General features: G+C 36.6%; 1 protein-coding gene across 2 annotated transcripts in view; it reads left to right on the forward strand.

Moving 5' to 3' along the window:
• LOC150110047 (acetoacetyl-CoA synthetase-like) overlaps positions 1 to 20,546 on the forward strand; it is a 515,069-nt gene that overhangs the window by 153,889 nt on the left and 340,634 nt on the right. For both annotated transcript variants that reach the window (XR_016548138.1, XM_090390896.1), the window contains exon 9: positions 11,077 to 11,230. Coding sequence is in view for 1 of the 2 variants with exons in the window: in XM_090390896.1 (XP_090247022.1) it covers positions 11,077 to 11,230 (154 nt within the window). In the remaining variant the exon portion in view is untranslated. The remainder of the gene's footprint in view (positions 1 to 11,076; positions 11,231 to 20,546) is intronic.

Here is a 20,546-nt window from a genome sequence, read left to right on the forward strand (position 1 = left end):
CATAAGACGATATGTGCTTGTAGGACACATAATTTGAGAATTTTGCCCATAAACTCCAGTAAACTATATGCACAATTCTACCTGTCATACTCTCCTGCGTATAGCTTACTAGTTTATTAATAACACATACATTCTCTGCCATGGTATTGCTCTTCTACTTAATTAACTGAGTAGAAGGGCAATAATTACACTGGCCAACAAAAAAAAAAAACATTTTCTGCTGATTATGATCTGACACTTGTTTTTTACTAATTTGGGAGTGCTGATTTCAAATATCAAACCCATTTTTCTCTATCACGTCAGGTTTTTCCTCTATGGCATTTTATTTTTGCTAATTTGTAAGTTTTTGATAGTTTTTAGGAGGCAGTACTATTTAGAGGATCAAAAAAATCGATTTTTTAATATTATTTTCTAAAAGTATGTACTTTTAAAAATCTGTTGCTAACTTTTTAGCAAGACATTTGAAAAATTCCCGAAGATATAGCCTATTATTCAAAGCGGTGCGCAGATCAGAATCGGAGCGCTCACCGCTCTCGCTTGTTAGTAAACGAATAAATAAGAACCTGCAACGGAACGTACTGGCGCTTTGAATGCGAGAGAGGCCGAATAACCGACCTAATACATTTAGGTGATGAAAAGTAGGTGATGACAACTGCCTAAAATAAATGAATGCTATATGCGTCATAGCGGACAAAGAACGATCGAAATCAGTCAATCGTTAATTAATCGTGAAAGTATGATGAGCACTTATAACGTTTCAATAAAGTCTCTGTTTTTTTTTTGTCTTGTTAATTGCATGTTAGTCAGCAGTGAAGAAAATACATCATGTCTACTACTCAAAATTGTGTCAATAGTGTAGATTCCTTCTGCTACATTTGTGGCAGTTTTACTGTTCCTAGTCAAACGACAAATATCACTGATTTCATTAAGAAAGTGTACTTTGCATACTTTGACGTAAAAATTGCAGATCAGGACAAGGCATGGTGATCCATACGTTAATGTAGGTCTAATAATTGTTTTGTAGATCAGTAATTTGTTTTCAGTGTTGACTTGACTTCTTCAGTTGAGAAGAGGGTAGAATTGTACAGTTGCGGAATTTGATTTATTGCAAGCATAGTCGATGTGAGGGTTAAAATTGAGGTGATTATCCAGTTGTATACCTAGATATTTGGTTTTAGATTTCCATGGAATCGTTGTGTTGAAAAGTTTGACCTCTCCATAGTGGGATGCTCTCCATCTGGTAAAGAGAATGGGCAGTGCTTTTGTCAGCATTTACTGCTATCCTCCACTTTCTTAACCATTTTTCTAGATTTGATGCTGCGACTTGTAGGCGCTGCATAGCTAGATGCAATCTGAGAAATCTGCTTAAAATTGCTATATCGTCCACATAGCAAGCTATGGTGATTGATGTTGTGCTAGGGACGTCTGCAACGAAGATGTTAAAAAGCAGCGACAAAAGCAGTGAGCCAAAGAATCACTGCAGGTGTTCCCTGAGGAACACCTGTAGTAATTCTTTTCAAAGAGGATCTAAGTCCGTGTAGCGTAACCTGAAATGTACAGTCTTTTAGAAAGGAGTCGACGATCTTAGTAAAGTAAAGTGGAATGTTGGCTGTAATCATTTTATAGATAAGGCCCTTATGCCAAACCTTATAGAATGCCTTTGCCACATCCAGAAAGATAGCTCCTGTGTGTTGTCTCCAGTTGAATCTGGTTGTAATATATTCTATTAATCTATGAACTTGTTGAGTTGTACTGTGCCTAGTATGGAACCCAAATTGCTCTTTTTGGAATATGACAATTGAGAATGACTTTTTCAGCAATTTTCCCTAAACATGACAAGAGACTGATGGACCTATAATTCTTTGGGAACAGTGGTGATTTCCTTGCTTTATGAAAGAGAATAATATCTGCTTTTTTCCATCGAGTGGGAAAGTAACTGAGTCTGAGTATTGCATTTATGATGGCTTCCAGCTGCATAACTGCTTTATGAGGAAGCGCTTTAATAGTTTTGTTGGTAATCTCATCAGGTCCTGGAGCCTTTTTGTTGTTCAGTTTCTTTATGATGGAATAAACTTCCTTAGGTGAAGTGAAACTAATATTTTCATGGCTACAGGGATGACGTAAAGTGCAGCGAACATGTTGATGGATTTTCTCAATGAACAGTAAATTCACGTGCATGTAATTAGGCCTACATTGGAGCTCCAGGGCATCTGCAAAAGTTTCAGCCTTCTCATCATCTCTGTACACTATGCCTCTTTCACCATGGATGGGCTGTGTGTGTTGGAACGAATCCGTGTGGAGAGCTTTAGCTAATTTCCATAGTGAGCTATCCTCAGATTTTGAGGAATTCAGTTTTTTTCCCCATTGTTGATTCCTGAAGTCTTTGAGAGGATTTGATTGGTTGCCCTATTTAGATCTTGGGGAGATAATGTTTTGTGGTAGTGGCATCTAATTCTATTTTTGTTTCTGATTAGAGTAAGGATTTCTTCTGGGAGTAGGTTTACTTGAGCTGGGGTAAAAGTGGAAGAGGCTGCAGATAAGCCAGATTGAATTTTATTTTCTGGATTGTTGACTGCCATGTCTAATGCTTCGCGGGAGGAGATATTAGGTACTGAGTCTATAATAGTGTTGATTGCAGCTTTGAATTTTGCAAAGTTAGTATGTGATTGGCTGGGAATGAGTTCAGGATCCCCTCCTAGGCTTAAAAGTACTGGATTGTGATCAGAGCTAAGCTCATTAACCACTTGAAGTTGGAACTGATGAGAAGTGTTTTTGAAAATAGCAATATCCAGAACATCAGGTCTGCCAAAAAGGTCTGTAGTGTGTTGGTTCAGTAGGGCCTGCAATGACAATGTTTCTTGACAAAGCAAAATTGTAGAGAATCATTCCATTGTTATTGGAGTTCTTGCTATTCCATAGAGGATGCTTTGAATTGAGATCTCCTGCCACAACTGTTGCTTCATTTGTATCGAGTAGCTGGGAGAGGTCAGAGGATAAGAGAGTTTTGCCGGAGGGCTGTAAACTGAATATATTTTTAATTTACCTGCATTATTGGTATGAATTTCTATGCCAGTTTCTTCAAGATTAGTTGTAGTGGTCGTTTTAATTTCATTGTAACAGATATTTTTTTTTGATAAATTTTAGGTTCTGTAGCTGGAGACTCCTTCTTACGCTTCTTTCTACTGACCATCTGATAGTCTGTAGAGTCATCTGAGTCCACCAGGAGCTGGCGACATAATCTCCTGGTGTTACCTTGAGAAGTGCTGGAAAGTGGATCAGGGGGTTGGTAGTCTTCTGATTTGACTTCAATAATCTGGTGATCTCTACCCTGCTGGGCCAATTGGAGTGAAGGAGGTATCCAACATGCTTGAAAACTGCAAGGAATTCCTTAAAGGAGGTATCCAACATGCTTGAAAACTGCAAGGAATTCCTTAAAGTTTACATCATCATATGGGGTATTCATGATTAAGCCTAATCTGTAGTGACCTGCCTTGTCCCTTCCTACCACCGAGTGTAGACCGACAGTGGAAATCTCCTTTTTAAAGGCGGAAGACTACTGCCGGGCACTGAGCAGGGAACAGGAGAGGGCCTGAGAAAATTTCAGTGAGATAAAAACTTACCTTGGATGGAATACAGTTGAAAGAATGCTGTGTTGAAGATCACTATCACAATAACAACTCGATTACAAATAATCAATCCACTAATTTACAACACCATCTGCTTAGTACGTGCCATTACTTTGCTACTAAAAACTTTTACGACAAAGAAAAGCCATGATTCACCGACAAAAATACTTTCTTTCAATCATCTCAGATCAACTCAGAATTCAAATAATCACCAGACCCAGAGGTAATATTTCCATATATGTCATATATCCATATACAAGTAGGCAAAAGGTGTCACCCCTTATTGTTAAAATACTCTGGATTAGAGACAGCTTTTGGAAGTTTTTCCACTTGATTATACTAGAAATTAAAGATGCCACAAAATTATATTCTTGGATTAATCCTTTATTCAAGTTTAAGCAAACAAAATTTGCTCCTGAAGTATTTTCAGGACAGGGCAATATGACTTCTGCATTCTTTGACCTTGGTATCATTTCTGGGTCTGGCTCCCACTGATGAGACCTCAATAAATGTCAAAACCGGTCTGGGTAGTGATCCTTCCCATAATGCATAGCATTATACATGTCCATAAGGATATGTGCTTTGCATTAGGGATACTAAGGCAAGTCATTAGCCTCTATATATATATGAGTTGCCTGTCCTGAAAATATTTCAGGTGCAAACTTTGTTTGCTTACACTTGGATAAAGGATTCAACCAAGAATATAATTTCTAAGCATCTTTAATTTATAGTACAACTTCCCCGACAAGTACCTCATTATCTCTCTCACCAACTGGTGGCAGTGTCAACACCTCATTAACAACTAGATCTTGTGAAGTCACCAAAACCAAGACATTAAAGAATGTTGTGGTGCAAATGAAGCAAATATTGGAGGCCTGAGGTGCCTTGAAAAATTCGATGTTTGGTCTCTAGAACAGGGTTTTCAGACTATGTTAAAATTGAAAATAGAAAAAAAAGTTTAATGTTATGTAATATTTCACTGTGTATATTTCAGTGAAATACCTTTTTTATAGTTGGGTTGATTACTAGTATTCGATGGAGCACTTTTGTGTGTGTGTGTGTGTGTGTGTGTGTGTGTGTGTGTGTGTGTGTGTGTGTGTGTGTGTGTGTGTGTGTGTGTGTGTGTGTCTTTTGTATCTTACAGTGAATAAAGACGAAACTTCAATAAGAGCAAGAGTTTTACACCAGGCAGTGCAAAAATCATATGTGGTGAGAATGGTGTAGCTTTTTTGAAGATTGTTTTGTTGTCATGAGTTCAGTATGTATGTGGAAATTTGCAAGATGTGTATATGTGAGAAAATGAACAAGAGAAATGGCAGGTTTTTGGATGTGCAGGATAGTGTGATGGATTGTGAGGTATCACTAAACTTTACTAATATTCTAATAACACACTAAGATGTGCGTGTGATGAAAGGACTTCCCAGATGAGTCTTTGACTCCATGAGGTCTTGGGTAATAATAATAATATATCCATGGTGTAAATGACAAAATAAATGTCCATGCCATCTGGACCGATTTCTAGACTAGACATCTAGATCAAACTTCCTATTCTTGACAGAAATCCAATTGCAGCTACAACAACCGTAGTCCACCATCACTGTCTAAATTATACTCTTCATGATTCCTTTTGTCACAAGGTGCCACCTCTACCTTTGTGAGATCCAGCATTGCTTGTCAAAGAATGCCAAATTTGGAATCCTCTCTGTTTAACCTCTTGCTTAAGGTTTCTTGATCCTTTCAGCAACATTCATCTGCTGTATTTATTGCTCTCTAAATTCTGTTTTATTTATTTATTTCATATGATGATACAACAGTCATGAGTCGCCTTTTACAGGGAGATATGGCACCATCTCAATCCTGTCCCTGCCAATTTTATCCGAGCTTTAGACTGGCATTACTGATGAATCGGGCCTATGGCTGGGTCTTAAGTATTCCTGACTGGTGTGTGTTCATGGGGCCAGATTCTGTAAACCACTCTGACTTTACTATTTGGATAGCATTGCAGCTATCCAAATAGTGAAATAATCTTTTTTAGGTACCCTTAATGTTCATTGCTCCAAGTGAATTCCATTTTCAGTTTCACTGACCAAGCTGGCCAAGATGTAGCCATATTTTCTATCAGCAATTACATGATGCAAATCAAGTAATTGTTCATAGCATCTCTCAACTCAAATATCTGATAATCCTCTCCAGTGTGCAATATCTCTAATATATATTTGCAATGAATCTTTCTTCAAGCTGTGATGTAGAGATCACATATTTTTTTCATTAACACAGGACCACAATCTTATGTGCAAGTTTCCTCTCTCAAAGAATGCCCTCCATCTAAGCAACTCCTAACTCATAGTTGAGAGTGTCTGGATGGAAGACATTCTTTGTCCTTTAGCACTACAAAAGATGATCTCAAAAACTTCTGCTCTTCTTTTCCATGGTTATGCAAGCTGCTTCCACTCTTTTCATCCAAGCCAATGTTTTGAGTGACTCATGAAATTATCCTCACCAGCATGAAGGCCTTCATTTCCCATACCATTCAAAATTCCTTCCCACTTTCCAAGCTGTAGTCCATTTTATTTCTGATACATGAATTCCAAATATCCTGTTGTCTCACAAATACCCTTGCATCTTTTAATGTCTACCCTATTTAATTTGAGACCTGATACAATACATTCAGTATTCTTTATTCCCATTCTCGTAGCATCTATCACTGTCTCACTTCAATGGTGCCCTTGTGTTCACTCACACTCTTTCTACTTGATAGAGTGTGAGTGAACACAAGGGCACCATTGATAGAGTTTGTTCATCTAAAAATTGTTGGAATATGCAAGATGGTTGGATGAAGATGATATTCTGACATAAAGTGATGGAAAGTATGATTTTTTTGTGAAGATAAAGAAGGTGATAGAGAAGGAGTTATGCCCATGCAAGGGAGAAATAGGGATAGTGGTTTTTGAGGCAGTATGGTGTAAGATGGTGAATATAATGAAATATTTAGATGGATGCTGCTATATACCTGATAATGTCAGGAATAGTGACCACGAAATGAGTAAATTAGCCAAGGAAATAGAAAAAGGGTGATTATTACAGGTGATTTTGAAAGTAACGAAAATTAATTTCTTGAGTTTATCAAGGGACAACTACCCCAGGCAGTATATAACAGAGGATACACAAGGATTGAGGGTCTTGGATTTGATGATTTCTTCAGCAGACATCATTATAAATGAGGTATTAAATCTCCCTTGAATTAGTGAGAGTGACCATGAAGCAATTACCTGGTTGTCTGTCAGCCATGTGAGGACATATGAGGAAAGGATATACAGGGTGTTCGGGATAAATTTGACAGTTTCGTAAGGAAAAAGAAAATCTTCTTTGTATCTATTAAATTTAATGAATTGACAAAAAAACATTACAGGCAGAGTTAATTACAATACTATCAACAAGATTTACTCAAAATAACCACCATTAGCATCGATCACAGCTTCAATTCTGCTTCGGAACCTCGAACAAGCTGATGCTACAGTCTCCCTGGGAAGGGCCGCAAAAACTGTTTTAATTTTATCCATTAACAGGGCTTTTGTATTACTGGAAGTGCGATTGGTGTCTTTTTCAACTGCGCCCCATACAAAATAATCCATGGGGTTAAGGTCTGGGGAGTTTGGAGGCCAAACATTTGGACTGGTGAAGTCGTAGAAACTTTCAGACAACCATTTTTGACTTTTCCCAGAGGTGTGGCAAGGGGCCGAATCCTGCTGCCATACATACGGCCTACCATTGGCTACCCTTGTTATCCAGGGCTTGACTACAGTTAGCAACTCCACGAACAAAGCCCGAATTCCAATGCCAGGGTTCTTCAACACCTGTTCCTGCAGATTTGCGAGGAATTCTGCTGTACGAACGCAATCAGATCGTCTGCTAGGGATCTTTCTTCTTGCTACATCCTCGTAGTCACCATTGCAAGTCTCTAGTTCATGCCTGATTGTTTTTACTGTATTCAGGGAGCATTGGGCAGCAGTCGTAATATCCTTATTTTGATGGCGGGCACGAATCATCATGATACAAGTTATTCTCTTCCATGATTCAGGTGGGTTCCAGCTATCCATCCTTTCTGACATCTTGTATATGAATGAAGAAGGGTCCAAACTTTTAAATGAAGAGAAGTGTGTGTTAATACATGTAACTTACGGAAAAATATAATTAATTATAAATATGTCAAATTTATCCCGAACACCCTGTATGTGGAACTACAAGGCTGGTGATTATCAAAATCTTAGGAGACAGCTTGCAGCTTTAACATGGAATAAGGAGTTGCGTAGAAAGGAGATCAATGCTGCTCAGGCATTATTCAAGAACTATATTTTTACTAGATAGTCCTTGAATAATGCCTAACCATCTGACCCTTGGGATAAATATATCCCAAGTGTCAGATAGTTAAATATAGTATGTGGGAAATGCAGAGATTAAGCATAAAATAATTAGTTCCATGAGTAGCTCAAAGAAAATGCAAGAAGTGGGAATCACCTAACCTAACCTAAGCTAATAAAACAAACAAACAAAAAAGAATGAGTATGAAAGGATGACATTTGTTGAACAAAATGGTAAAAGGATAACTGCTATGGAAGATTGTGCAAAAGGTCTTGTGGTAGCACTCAACAGGATAAAAGGCAAAAGGCTACGCTTAGTGAATTGTGTTTGAAGGAAGATCTTTTTGTGAAGGAATAAAGTTGAAAACTTGAATGTCTACAAGACTTCCCCACGTAAAATCTGGATGATTTTATATGAGGAAGAATTGTTGGAAAGATTTAAGAAGGCTTCATCATTACTGATACTACCAGAGAGTTCAGTATTACTGATATTACCTAATCTGCACAATAATCCACATGAGGCCTGATCAAGGCCTTGTAGAATAGAACCTAACATTATAATAAATTTAGTTTAATCCTTTATCCAAGTGTAAGCAATCAAAGTTTGCATCTGAAAATATCTTCAGGACTGAGGTAAGGTGGTACATCCCTTGCCAACTCGCAGCAAAGTTGGATCAAGTTCTCATCACTCCTTGTCTCAGTATCTCCCATAATGCAAAACACATCTCCTTGCAGACATGTATACTGCTATACATTAAGGGAAGGACCGCTTCCCAGACTGGTTTTGACCTTTATTGAGGTCTCGTCAGTGGGAGGCAGACCAAGAGTGGTGATACTAAGCCAGAAGCAATATAGAGGTCATATTTATCTATACGAGTTAACAACCGGTGTACCATCTTATTATTAAATTACTCTGGATTTAGAGAAAGATGTTGGAAGTTTATTTTGCACTTGGTTAGACTATAATAAATTTTGTTTAATCCTTTATCCAAGTGTAAGCAAACAAAGTTTGCACCTGAAAATATCTTCAGGACTGAGACCTTATCTCAGTCCTGAAGATATTTTCAGGTGCAAACTTTGTTTGCTTACACTTGGATAAAGGATTAAACAAAATTTATTATAGTCTAACCAAGTGCAAAATAAACTTCTAAGAACCTAACATCTTTGTTTCTGCATGTGAAGGCTCCTCCATCATTGCCACGATTCTATCTGATGACTAAACAACTTGTGCAGTTAGAAATTCAGGTCCTTGTTTACCACCACTCACTGATGTCTCATTTTCTTTACATCCTTGAGAATTTCCTCACCAAATGTATATACTTTGTAGCCCATCAGTGATTTCCAAAAGGCCACAACATTGTTCTCCCCAGTTTTGCATCACCTGCAAATATTTGCATATCTCCAGTTAAACCCATCTCAATATCAATAATATACAAATTGAGCAACAGTGGTCCCAAAACAGACCTCTGCAGCACACCACTCCATATGCAACTTACTTATACCTGTCTGACTCACTAGTCTTTTATCCAGTCCCATCCATTTTAATTTAGTTACTATCTTGTAGTGTGACAATTCATCAAATGCCTTTGCAAAATCTAAGTATACCATTGTATATGCACCTCCCCTATCCAATGTATCTATCATCTTCTTATAGCACATAAACAAATTTGTAAAGCATTACATTTCTTCAACAGACCCTTGCTAACAATCACAGAGAATACTGCTGTTACCCACCCATTTTTATATTCTAGCACTTACTAACCTCTCCGGTATCTTAAGCACAATTCCATATATACAGATCGGCCTATAATTTGTAGTTACAGCCTTATTATCACCTTTGTGAAGACTCTTATTATAAAAGTATGCCAAGGCTTCTGACATCTCACTGTAATATTCTCTTGAGACATGGTGATATGTCATCATGGCCTATTGCCTTAATTACACAAGCTTATTTCATTTCTCATATATTTCCAGCTCACTCACAAGGGAGCCATCCTCTCTCATTTCCTCTACACTTGAGCTTCTCATGATTTCACTGATGAGGGTAAAACACCCTGATGAATTGTTTTCTGAATACCTCGACTGTGTCCTCTGTTACCGATCTACCATCTTCATCTGTTAATGTCATCTTACCATAATATTTCATCCTTCTATGTCCCACATGGCAGAAAACCTCCCTAGAATTTTTCTTGGCTCGATTTGATAATTTCTGCTCATTCTGCATTTTTGGTGTCTTTATCAACTGAGGCATCTTCTTGGCCTGCACTTTATACTCTTTATATAACTGATTGTTACCATTATTCATCTTATGCTGCCTCCACAGTACCTCCTTCTTCCAAATTTCATGCTTAATCTCTTCATTCATCCATCCATTTGGCATCAATATTTTCACCTTTGGAATATATTCACACATTGATGTTGTTAGATATCTCTTGCTCAGCACCCAGGCAGCATTTACCTTCTTGCTTAACTCTTCGTTCCATGATATAACTCCAAGTTACCTTTTATGTTTCTCATAATCACTGGTCTTCTAGTTCCAAGTATATCTTTTCCTCATAGAAGTCTTCACATGGCTGGCCACTACCCATTTGATCACCTCATGGTCACTTTCGAACTGGAGGGAAATGCGACCCCCTATTCAAATCATGTTTTCCAATGAAATTATTAGATCTAAGGCTCTCAATCTTCACATGCCCTCCTTTACATATTGCCTAAGTTAGTCTCTATCAAGAACTCAAGGAATTCATTTTCCTTATATCCAAATACTATCTCTTCATTCCAATCAATATTTTCATAATTAAATTACCTATAATGATCACCCTTTCCTTGTTAAACCAAGTTGCTTATATATTTCTTCATACCACCTTCCATATTCCCTGGCTTATAGCAACATCTAACTAAATATCTCTTCCTGTCAATCTCCACTTCATACCATACTGTCTCAAAACCAGATTATCCTGTATATTTCTTGAGAATTACATCCAAGCAAATGATGATCATAATTAGGAACTAATGCTATTATTAGAAATGTATTTATCTTTTTTTTTAATTTTTTGATTAAATAATCAGTATTAAATATTTGGTATTTTTAGTTGTTTTTTAGAAGAGTTTGAAAATAGTGGTAAAAAAGGAGATGGATCAGTACCCTCTTTGGAATTTGCCCAACTTCCATTCAATCATCCAGGATTTATATTGTACACCTCAGGCACTACAGGAAAACCTAAAGCTATTGTTCATAGTGCTAATGTAAGTTTTTTTTTTTTTTTTTTTGATGGCTTGCTGATAATATTGGTTAATTATATAATAATAATACTGTGGTAGTTTTTTTATCTGCACTGTTGTTTAACAGATATAAGCATCTTTCTACAGAGAGAGAGAGAGGACAGGAGGAGTATGATTAAGACATATAAGGTGAAAGTAATGTTGGACAGCAGAGTTCAGAATTCTTGAACAATGTGATATGGTATATAGAAAGATTTTTCTTGTTCAAGAGTAGACAAGAAGTCATTACTGAAATTCAGTAGTAGTGAGGCTTGCAAACGAATAAATTATTCTTATGACAAATGGGATATTTTGATAGAGAAAACAATTAATCCTCATAATTTTTTGGTCATGTGTGTATAAATGCATGTGTGTGCATTCTAGATGTCATGACAGTACAGCACAGTTTCTGCATTTACTAGATGACAATTTTTTTCCTGAAAATTTTCCTATTATTTATTATTACTGATTTCATCATCATCTACTTTTCACTTCTTAAGATCCATTCTTATTTCCTAAAACACTCTTAAGTTGCATCAGTCACAGTGGCGGCCAGTGAAAATTTTAAGTGGGGGTGCTGCATATACAAAATATATAAAAAAAATTTTTTTTTAATATATAAATTCGTTTTTTCCTAATCAGTAACCAATTTATTAATAAATAAATTTACATATTAAAAAATTGCTTTATTAAAAATATTTCACCCTCACCATGAACAAACACCAATAATAAAAGTTTTGTAATCTCACAGAAATAACGCAAGCATACAGTCATTCCGACACTGCCCAACCGAGCAGTGTCAGAATGACCTTGTAACGTGCAATCACAAGCGCAAACGAATATCTGCAAGTCTCTCTGCGATTGGTCGATTGTGATAATTCTGACATTGCATTAGATGGCAGTGTATTTGTTTCGTAATCTAAAGCGTTAATCAAACAATCCCAATTATTAACTATTCAATCACTGTCGAAACATAAGCTATAACCTTTAACATGTTGTAAGCATTGTTATTATTTATAAACATAAACAAAATTTAAAATTTTCCTTTTTTCCATGGGGGTGCTGCAGTGTCGCAGTGCTTATGTACAGTCCACCACTGATCAGTCATCTGTATCTTTGTCTTTTCCAGATCTTGTTTTTGAAAATTCACTATTTTGTTTCCAATATCTGTTGTGTTGAACTTTTGTTTCTCATTCTCTTTAGCAACCATACCATTTTAGATTAGCTCTACTTTTACATTCTTGAATATTAATAATTGTTTCTTCTTTACTATCTTCATTTTTAAGATTATCTAATATCTTCATTTTTAAGATTATTTTGTCATTGATATAATCTGTTAACTCTCATTTAAAAAAAAAAAAAAGACTAAAATAGAATAGTGTTGGAAAGAGCTCCGGAAAGATAAGTGCTATTTTGAGTAATAATTGGCAATATTTAATGAATGTTAGTGTTGTATTATTTATTTTTTTTATAAGGAAGTGTGTCTGCATGATTTTTGATGTGATTTCTGCATGATTTATTAGTTGAAATTACCTTCTTTAATACAACACAATGGCAGTACTCACAAGGTCAACTAATTCAGAAAAACAGTGATTCACTTATTTATTGTCATGTACGCATGCTGTATTGTGCTCTGATGATGCTGATTTGAAATTCAGTGAAATATAAGCAAGTTAATAAAACATATTTTTATAAAATAGTTTGTTTCATGTTGTTAAGATTCATGACTTATTTTTATTAAAAATAAGTCATGAATAACCTTGATGTCAAAAAAGCGATAGAATTTGATGACATATCACCATGCATTTTAAGGGAATGTTCCAATGAATTATCAGTAGCATTGGCATTCCTGTTTAATAATAATTTTTATTATTACACCCTCCATGGAGTCGACAGACTTATCATGGCAGGTTCATTCAACTGACAACATATTTATCTTATAGAATCTTAGTCCTTTACACTCCTTTCATTAACAACACATTCTGGGCATTGCATTCCATTCACTGATAATTCTCCATTTAAAAAATCTACTCCTCACATCCTTCACCACACTTTTACATAACTTCCAGGAATGACCTCTGGTTCTTCCCCTCTCACCTTCTACTCTTTTTATAATCTCCTCTGGATTAATCTGATAAAATCCTCTCAGTAACTTAAACGTCTCTATCATATCACCTCTCTTCCTCCTATCCACCAAACTCTGAAATCTATATCTCTTCAATCTGTCTTCATAGCCAGCATTCAACTCCTGATATTGTCTTAGTCACTTATCTCTGGACCCTCTCTAATGCCTCCACATCACACTGAAAACCAGATGACCAGATCTGAGCACAATAGTCCAAGTGTGGTCTGACTAGTGCCTTATACAGTGGCACAACCACTTCCTTATTCTTGCATGTTAGAGTACTTCTTTTCACAGCAGCACTATGATGTGCAACTTTTGCAACCCTAGCAATATGCACTCTAAAGTTCAGTCTACTGTCAACCATCACTCCAAAATCTCTAATCTCATCCACTTCCTGCAGTACAGCACCATCAATATAGTACACAGCCTTATATTTCTGCACACCAAAATGCAACACCTTGCACTTATTGATAATAAAACTGCAACCCCACTCTTTTGTCCAAGTAAAAAGTCCTATTTAAATCTACCTGAAGGGATTCAGCATCCGCAGTGCTACTTATAATTCTTTCCAACTTTGCATCATCAGCAAATAACTGAAGATCCCTAGTCAGTCCACATGATATATCATTTACAAACAAGTTAAACAGCAGGGACCCAAGAACAGAACCCTGGGACACATCACTGGTTATCCTTCTTTTTTGAGACATTGCTCCATCATTCACAATCAGCTGGCATCCTTCAGAGAGCAAATCTCAGATCCATCTAACCAATATACTATTTATTTCCATCCTTTGCAGCTTGTACACCAACTTATCATGTGGTAATCTATCAAACGCTTTTGCAAAGTCTAAGAATATCACTGTATATGATTCTCCCTTATCTACCACACTTGTCACCTTATCATAAAATGCAAGTAAATTACTGAAACAGGACCTGCCCTTTACAAATCCATGCTGACCTTCATAAAGAATGCCATGTCCATCAACCCAATTCTGTATTCTATTCCATACCAATTTCTCCAAACCTTCACCCCAACTGCAGTTATACAGACTGGCCTATAGTTGGAGACTTCTGTGTTAGAACCATGCTTGTGTAGTGGTAATATTTTGTCCTCTTTACACTCCTTAGGAACCCTATCCACTGCAAGACTTTCATTAAATAACCAGGTCAAGGGCAAAACCAACTGTGATGTACATTCCTCAAGCATACATGGTGATATGTTGTAAATTCCTACAGCCTTATTCACATCTAACCCAACCAACATCTGATACCACCTCTGTTTCTTTCACTTCCAATTCTCCTAATACTTGCCTCTCTTCTATATATTGAACCGGATAATTTATACCCATATGATATACGCTGATAAAGTGCTCATTCAATAATTCCACTATATCTTTTGTAGCTGTTAGTCTGCTGCCACAACTATCTACCAATGTTAGTCTGCCATAATTCTTCTTCTTCTTCTTGCTTTCCATGTAACGGAAAAATTCCCTCGAGTTAACCTTGGCCTGACCAGCCAATCTCCTCTCATACTGCACCTTTTCTTTCTTTACCATGCTCGTCACCTTCCTAGCCTGCACCTTATACTCTTAATGGATCTGATCACCAACTTCTTGTACTTCCTGCATAACATTTTCTTTTCCAGCACAGCTTGCTTGATTTCACTGTTCATCCATTTCACTCCCGCTCTGTTTACTCGCTTAACCCTCAGTATGCAGTTATACATTGCTAGTCTGGGTAGTGGCCCTTCCCTTAATGCATAACATTAGACATATCCGCAAGGAGATGTGTTTTGCATTATGAGAGATACTGAGATAGGAGTGTTGGTAGCTGCTCCACCTTTGCAAGGAGTCGTCCTGGTGTTGTACCACCTTACCCCAGTCCTGAAGATACTTTCAGGCGCAAACTTTGTTTGCTCACACTTGGATTAAGGATTAAACTAAATTTATTATATTCTAACCAAGTGAAAAATAAACTTACTTATGTACTATAACAAGGTGACAAATACCGTGGACAGGGGAGATGCATAGACAGTGATCTACTTGGATTTTGCAAAAACATTTGATGGACTGCCACATGACAAGCTGATAAATAAATTGAAACAGATGAGATTGGATAACAGACTTCTGAGTTGGATCAGTGATTGGCTGTCAGATAAATATCAGAAAATTATATATGGGGTGCAGTATCCTGAAAAAACGAAGGTCACTAGTGATGTACTGCAGGGACCATTTTTGTTCACTTTGTCCTCATCATAATCATCATCATCATCATTACTCTTTTCAAGAATTTAGGTCTAGAGTGGCTTGTTCCGGCCTTAGAGGTCATTGTTGAACCCCTTTAGAAGTCCTGGGTTTCTTTTTCCCAATGATTTGTAATTTAAAACTTGTTTTGATAATGCTTCTGTTTTCATTCTTTCAACTTGTTCCATCCCTTTATGTTTATATTTTTTATATTTTCTGTTACTGATTTCTGGTTTCATTCTTTCATAATTTCTTCATTTTTTTCTGTGATTGAATAGAGTATACTTTGCAGTTTTACTCAGCTGTTATTAATCTTTGTCTTTTTGTTTTATTGTCCAGATTTCACTTCCATATGATAGTACTGGTAGGGCTAATGCATTGTATATTTTTACTCTAGTTTGTTTTTGAACTAGGAGAGGTTTAGATATAGAGTTATTACAACAGTTGTTTTTAAATATTTTGCAATTTTTAGGTTTTTGCAATTTTATCTTTTTCATTTTCATATGTAATCATACATCCTAGGTAGTTAAATGAATTAACCTGTTCTAAAATTTTGTTATATATTACTATTTTAGTTTGTATTGGATCTTGTCCTTTAAAGGCCATCGGTTTTGATTTTTCTGTTGATATTACAATTCCATAATCTTTGGCTATTTCATTTAAATTTAAAGTATCTTTCTATAGGTATCTTCAGAATTTGTAATTATTATTTGATCATCAGCAAAAAGGAGAGTGTTTAAGTTTACAGTAGGAGAAAGTTTGATATCTTGATGGGAATTTTTATTCCATTGTATTATAATTTCGTTTAAATAAATACTAAAAAGAGTTTCTGAAAGGGGCCATCCCTGTCAGACTCCTTAGGTTTATCTCTCTCAGATATGATAGCTCATAATTTAATCTTATTTATATTTATTTATTTTCATATATTATTATTATTATTATTATTATTATTATTACTATTCAGGTCCATGGAATCAAAAGACTCATCATGGCAGGTCTTTCCTAGAAAACACAAAGTCTATCATACCACTCTTGAACTCATTGAACTTTGTGCTATCACCACTTTATCAGGCTCCACGCAGTGATGGACAGTGAAAATTTTAAGTCGGGGATGCTGCATATACAAAATAAAAAAAAAATTATTTTTTTCCTAATCAGTAACCAATTTATTAATAAATAAATTTACATATTAAAAAATTTCTTTATTAAAAATATTTCACCCACACCACGAACACACACCAATAATAAAAATTTCGTATCTCACAGAAATAATGGTCACAAGCATACAATTTATCTGTAGCGACACTACTCTCTGAGCAGTGTTGAATCCACTTGTTATGTACAGTGACGAGTACAAACGAATATCGGCGAGTCTAGTTGCAATTGGCTGAACTCGATAATTCCGACACTGCGTTAGATCGCAATGCATTTGTTTCATGTAACAACAATTTTTCATGTAATGATAATCGGAAAAATATAATTCTTTTCATATTTTCAACAGTGACATGCATCATAATTCAGCTTTGTATCTATAATAAATAAATAATTATATGTTATTTTAATAGAATAAAATAAGATTTACCAAAAATATTTCATCCTTACCACGAAACACGTACTAGTAATAAAAGTTTTGTATCTCACAGAAATACCACGCACAAGCATACAACTTTTCTGTAGCAACACTGCTCAGAGAGCAGTGTCGGATTCACTTGTTATGTGCGGTGACAAGTGGAAACGAATATTGGCAAGTCTAGCTGCAATTGGCCGAACTTAATAATTCCGACACTCATTTGTTTCGGAAGTTTCGCATTGCATTTGTTTCATACTCTAAAGCGTTAATCGAACAAATCCAATTATTAACTATTCAGTCAATGTTGAAACATAAGCTGTAACCTTTAACATGTTGTATTGCATTCATATAATGTTGTAAGCATTGTTATTATTTATAAACACATATTAAATTTAATTTTTTCATTTTTTCCATGGGGGTGCTGTAGTGTTGCAGTGCTTATGTACAAGCCACCACTGATTCCATGGTTCAACCACCCTCCATGCAAAGAAACCACTCCTTACCCTCTTGCTCACAGCTTTCTTTCGTAACTTCCGAGGATGACCCATTGTCCTCACACCTTCCCCCTGTTCCACCAACAAAAGAATTCCCCAGTTTTAACCCAGTAACTACCTCTCAGCAGTTTAAAAGTCTCAATCATATCACCGCTCCTTCTTCTATCTACCAAAATCAGCAATTGCATTCCCTTAGCCGTTCCTCATAACTAACATTGTCCTGAAACCATCTTTGTAATCTGCCTCTGTACCCTTTCCACAGTTAATATATCCCCCCTTCAAATCCTGGGGACCAAATTTGAGAACAATAGTCCAAGTGTGGACTGATCAGGGCTATATACAATGGAATGACAACTCTTTTATCTCTGCATGTCAGCGTCCTCAGTATTACAGCAATCCTCTGGATTACCTTCATCACCTTTGCAATATGTTCCCTGAATTTCAGGTTTCTATTAATCATCACTCTCCCTTCAGATCTCTTGTCTCACTTACTTCCTCCAGTACAGCTCTTCCAACTGATGTATCCCAAACTTCAAGACTTTATATTTTGCTGCATTAAACTGAATACCCCATTCATTTACCAATCTGTTCAGTTTATTCAAATCCTCTTGCAGGGCTTCCACATCTGCACTATTACTAATAACCTTTCTTAGCTTCACATTATCTTCAAACAACTGAATAACCTCCCTGCAATCCACTGATAATGTCATTGATATAAAGGTTAAACAATACAGGTCCCGGTACTTAGTCCTGTGGGACACCACTTCTGCCTCCTTGATATTGCCTCACCATACACAATGCTCTGATTGGCCATCTGATCTTATGAGATAGCCAATCCTGAATCCAGTTGACTATCCTGACATCTAAACTCATGTACTGCAACTTAAATATCATCTTATCATGTGGCACCCTGTCAAATGCCTTTGCAAAATAAAAAAAAAAAAAAGGCTGAACATGTCTTTCCCTCATCAGCTGCTCTTGTCACTTTATTATTAAAGGCAATCATATTTTTAAAGGAAGTGTGCTCCTTAACAAATCCTTGTTGATTCCAATAGATAACATTACCTCATCTGCCCAATGCTGTATAAGGTTCCTCACTAATTTCTCCAAGATCTTAACTACTGATGAAACACAAATTAATCTATAATTTGACACTTCCAGTTTGCTACCACCCTTATGCAATGGCACTATCTTACCTTCCTTCCATTCCTTGGGTACCTTTCCTGTAGTAAGATTTTTCATTGAAAAGCCAAGTCAACAGAGCTGTCAGTTTTTAGCACATTTTTTCTCAAAACCCATGGCAAAATTCCATCCAGCTTTATTGACATCTAGAGTATCAGTATTTGAAACACACTCTCCTCTTGCACCTCTCAAACTTGAACCTGTCCTATCCCCTCTAGTATTAAAACCTACTTCTCCAGGATGAAATACTCCAATAGAGTATTCATTGAATAATTCCACTATGTCCTCTGCATTAGTCACTCTATTCCTATTTTTATCCCACAATGTCATTCTTCCACAATCATTTCTCCTCCTACTGACCACATAGCTAAAAAATTCCCTAGGATTTTCTTTGGATCTTAGGGCCAATCTCTTCTCGTATTCCAGTTTCACCTTCCTTACCATACTGGTCTCCTGGCCTGTGTCTTATATTCTTCATGCATCTGCTCTTCACCTGTCTCCTTATATCTCTTCCTTAGCCTCTTTTTCACATGCAGTGCCTGTTTAATATTGTTTGTCATCCACTTTACACAAAATTGTGTCCTCTTCTTCACTTGTGGAATACAGCTTACTATTGCTGCTAACAAATATTCCTTCACAATATCCCAAGCACTAATGATGTCCCGGCCTTCCAGTTCCTTCCTCCATGAAACTTCCCCAAATAGTAATTATTATTATTATTATTATTACGGGCGACTCTAAGGAGTCCTTAGACTCATCAAGGGAGGCCCAGAACATCATCTCCATCACAACTATTCGACATTCACACAGTATCTATCATACTTTGCCTTGAACTCATTCACCACTCTAAATGTAAAAAAACCAGCTCTAACACCCTTAATAACCACACTTTTGCCCAGCTTCCATGGATGGCCCCCTAGTCCTCCCACCACCAGTCCTGTTCTCAAAAATATCCTCATCCTATAGAAACCCTAAGCATTTGAATGTCTCAATCATATCTCCCCTTTTCTGCTTATCAACCAATTTCTGCAAGCCACAAATCTTCAAGCTGTTTTCATAAGGTTTATTCCATAGATCTGCTATCATCTTGGTCACTCGCCTCTGGATCCTCTCAACCTCCTCCCCATCAAGAAGAAACCTAGTGACCATATCTGGGCACAGTAATCAAGATGGGGTCTTATCAAGGCTCATTACAGAGGAACAATAACTTGCTTATCTCTGCTTGTCAAAATATTCTTCAGCATCCAAGTGATTTGATGAGCTGATTTAGCCACTTTTGCAATGTGCTCCCTAAACTTCAACTCCCTATCCACCAACACTCTCAAGTCCCTGGCCTCATGAATCTCCTGGAGTACAGTTCCACCAATGTGATATACTGCTGCTAATCTTTTCACCCCAAAATGCATAACCTTACATTTTGCCACATTAAATTGACATCCATTCTCCTTAGCCCAGACCTCCAATCTATCCAAATCATCCTGCAAAATTTTGACATCTTTTGCATTCACTATTGCCCTACCCAACTTAGCATCATCAGCGAACAAATGAATCGTTCCTCTCAGATCCTTCCCTATATCATTAATGAATTAATGATATAGGGAAGGATCTGGGAGGAACAGCAGTGGTCCAAGAACAGAACCCAAATAATCCACAAAAATATTTTTGAGGATTAATACTGGGAAACATA

This window comes from Typopeltis vanoorti, chromosome 1, assembly GCF_054136105.1.
Source record: "Typopeltis vanoorti isolate ZY-2024b chromosome 1, IOZ_Tvanoo_1.0, whole genome shotgun sequence".
Lineage (NCBI taxonomy): Eukaryota > Metazoa > Arthropoda > Arachnida > Uropygi > Thelyphonidae > Typopeltis > Typopeltis vanoorti.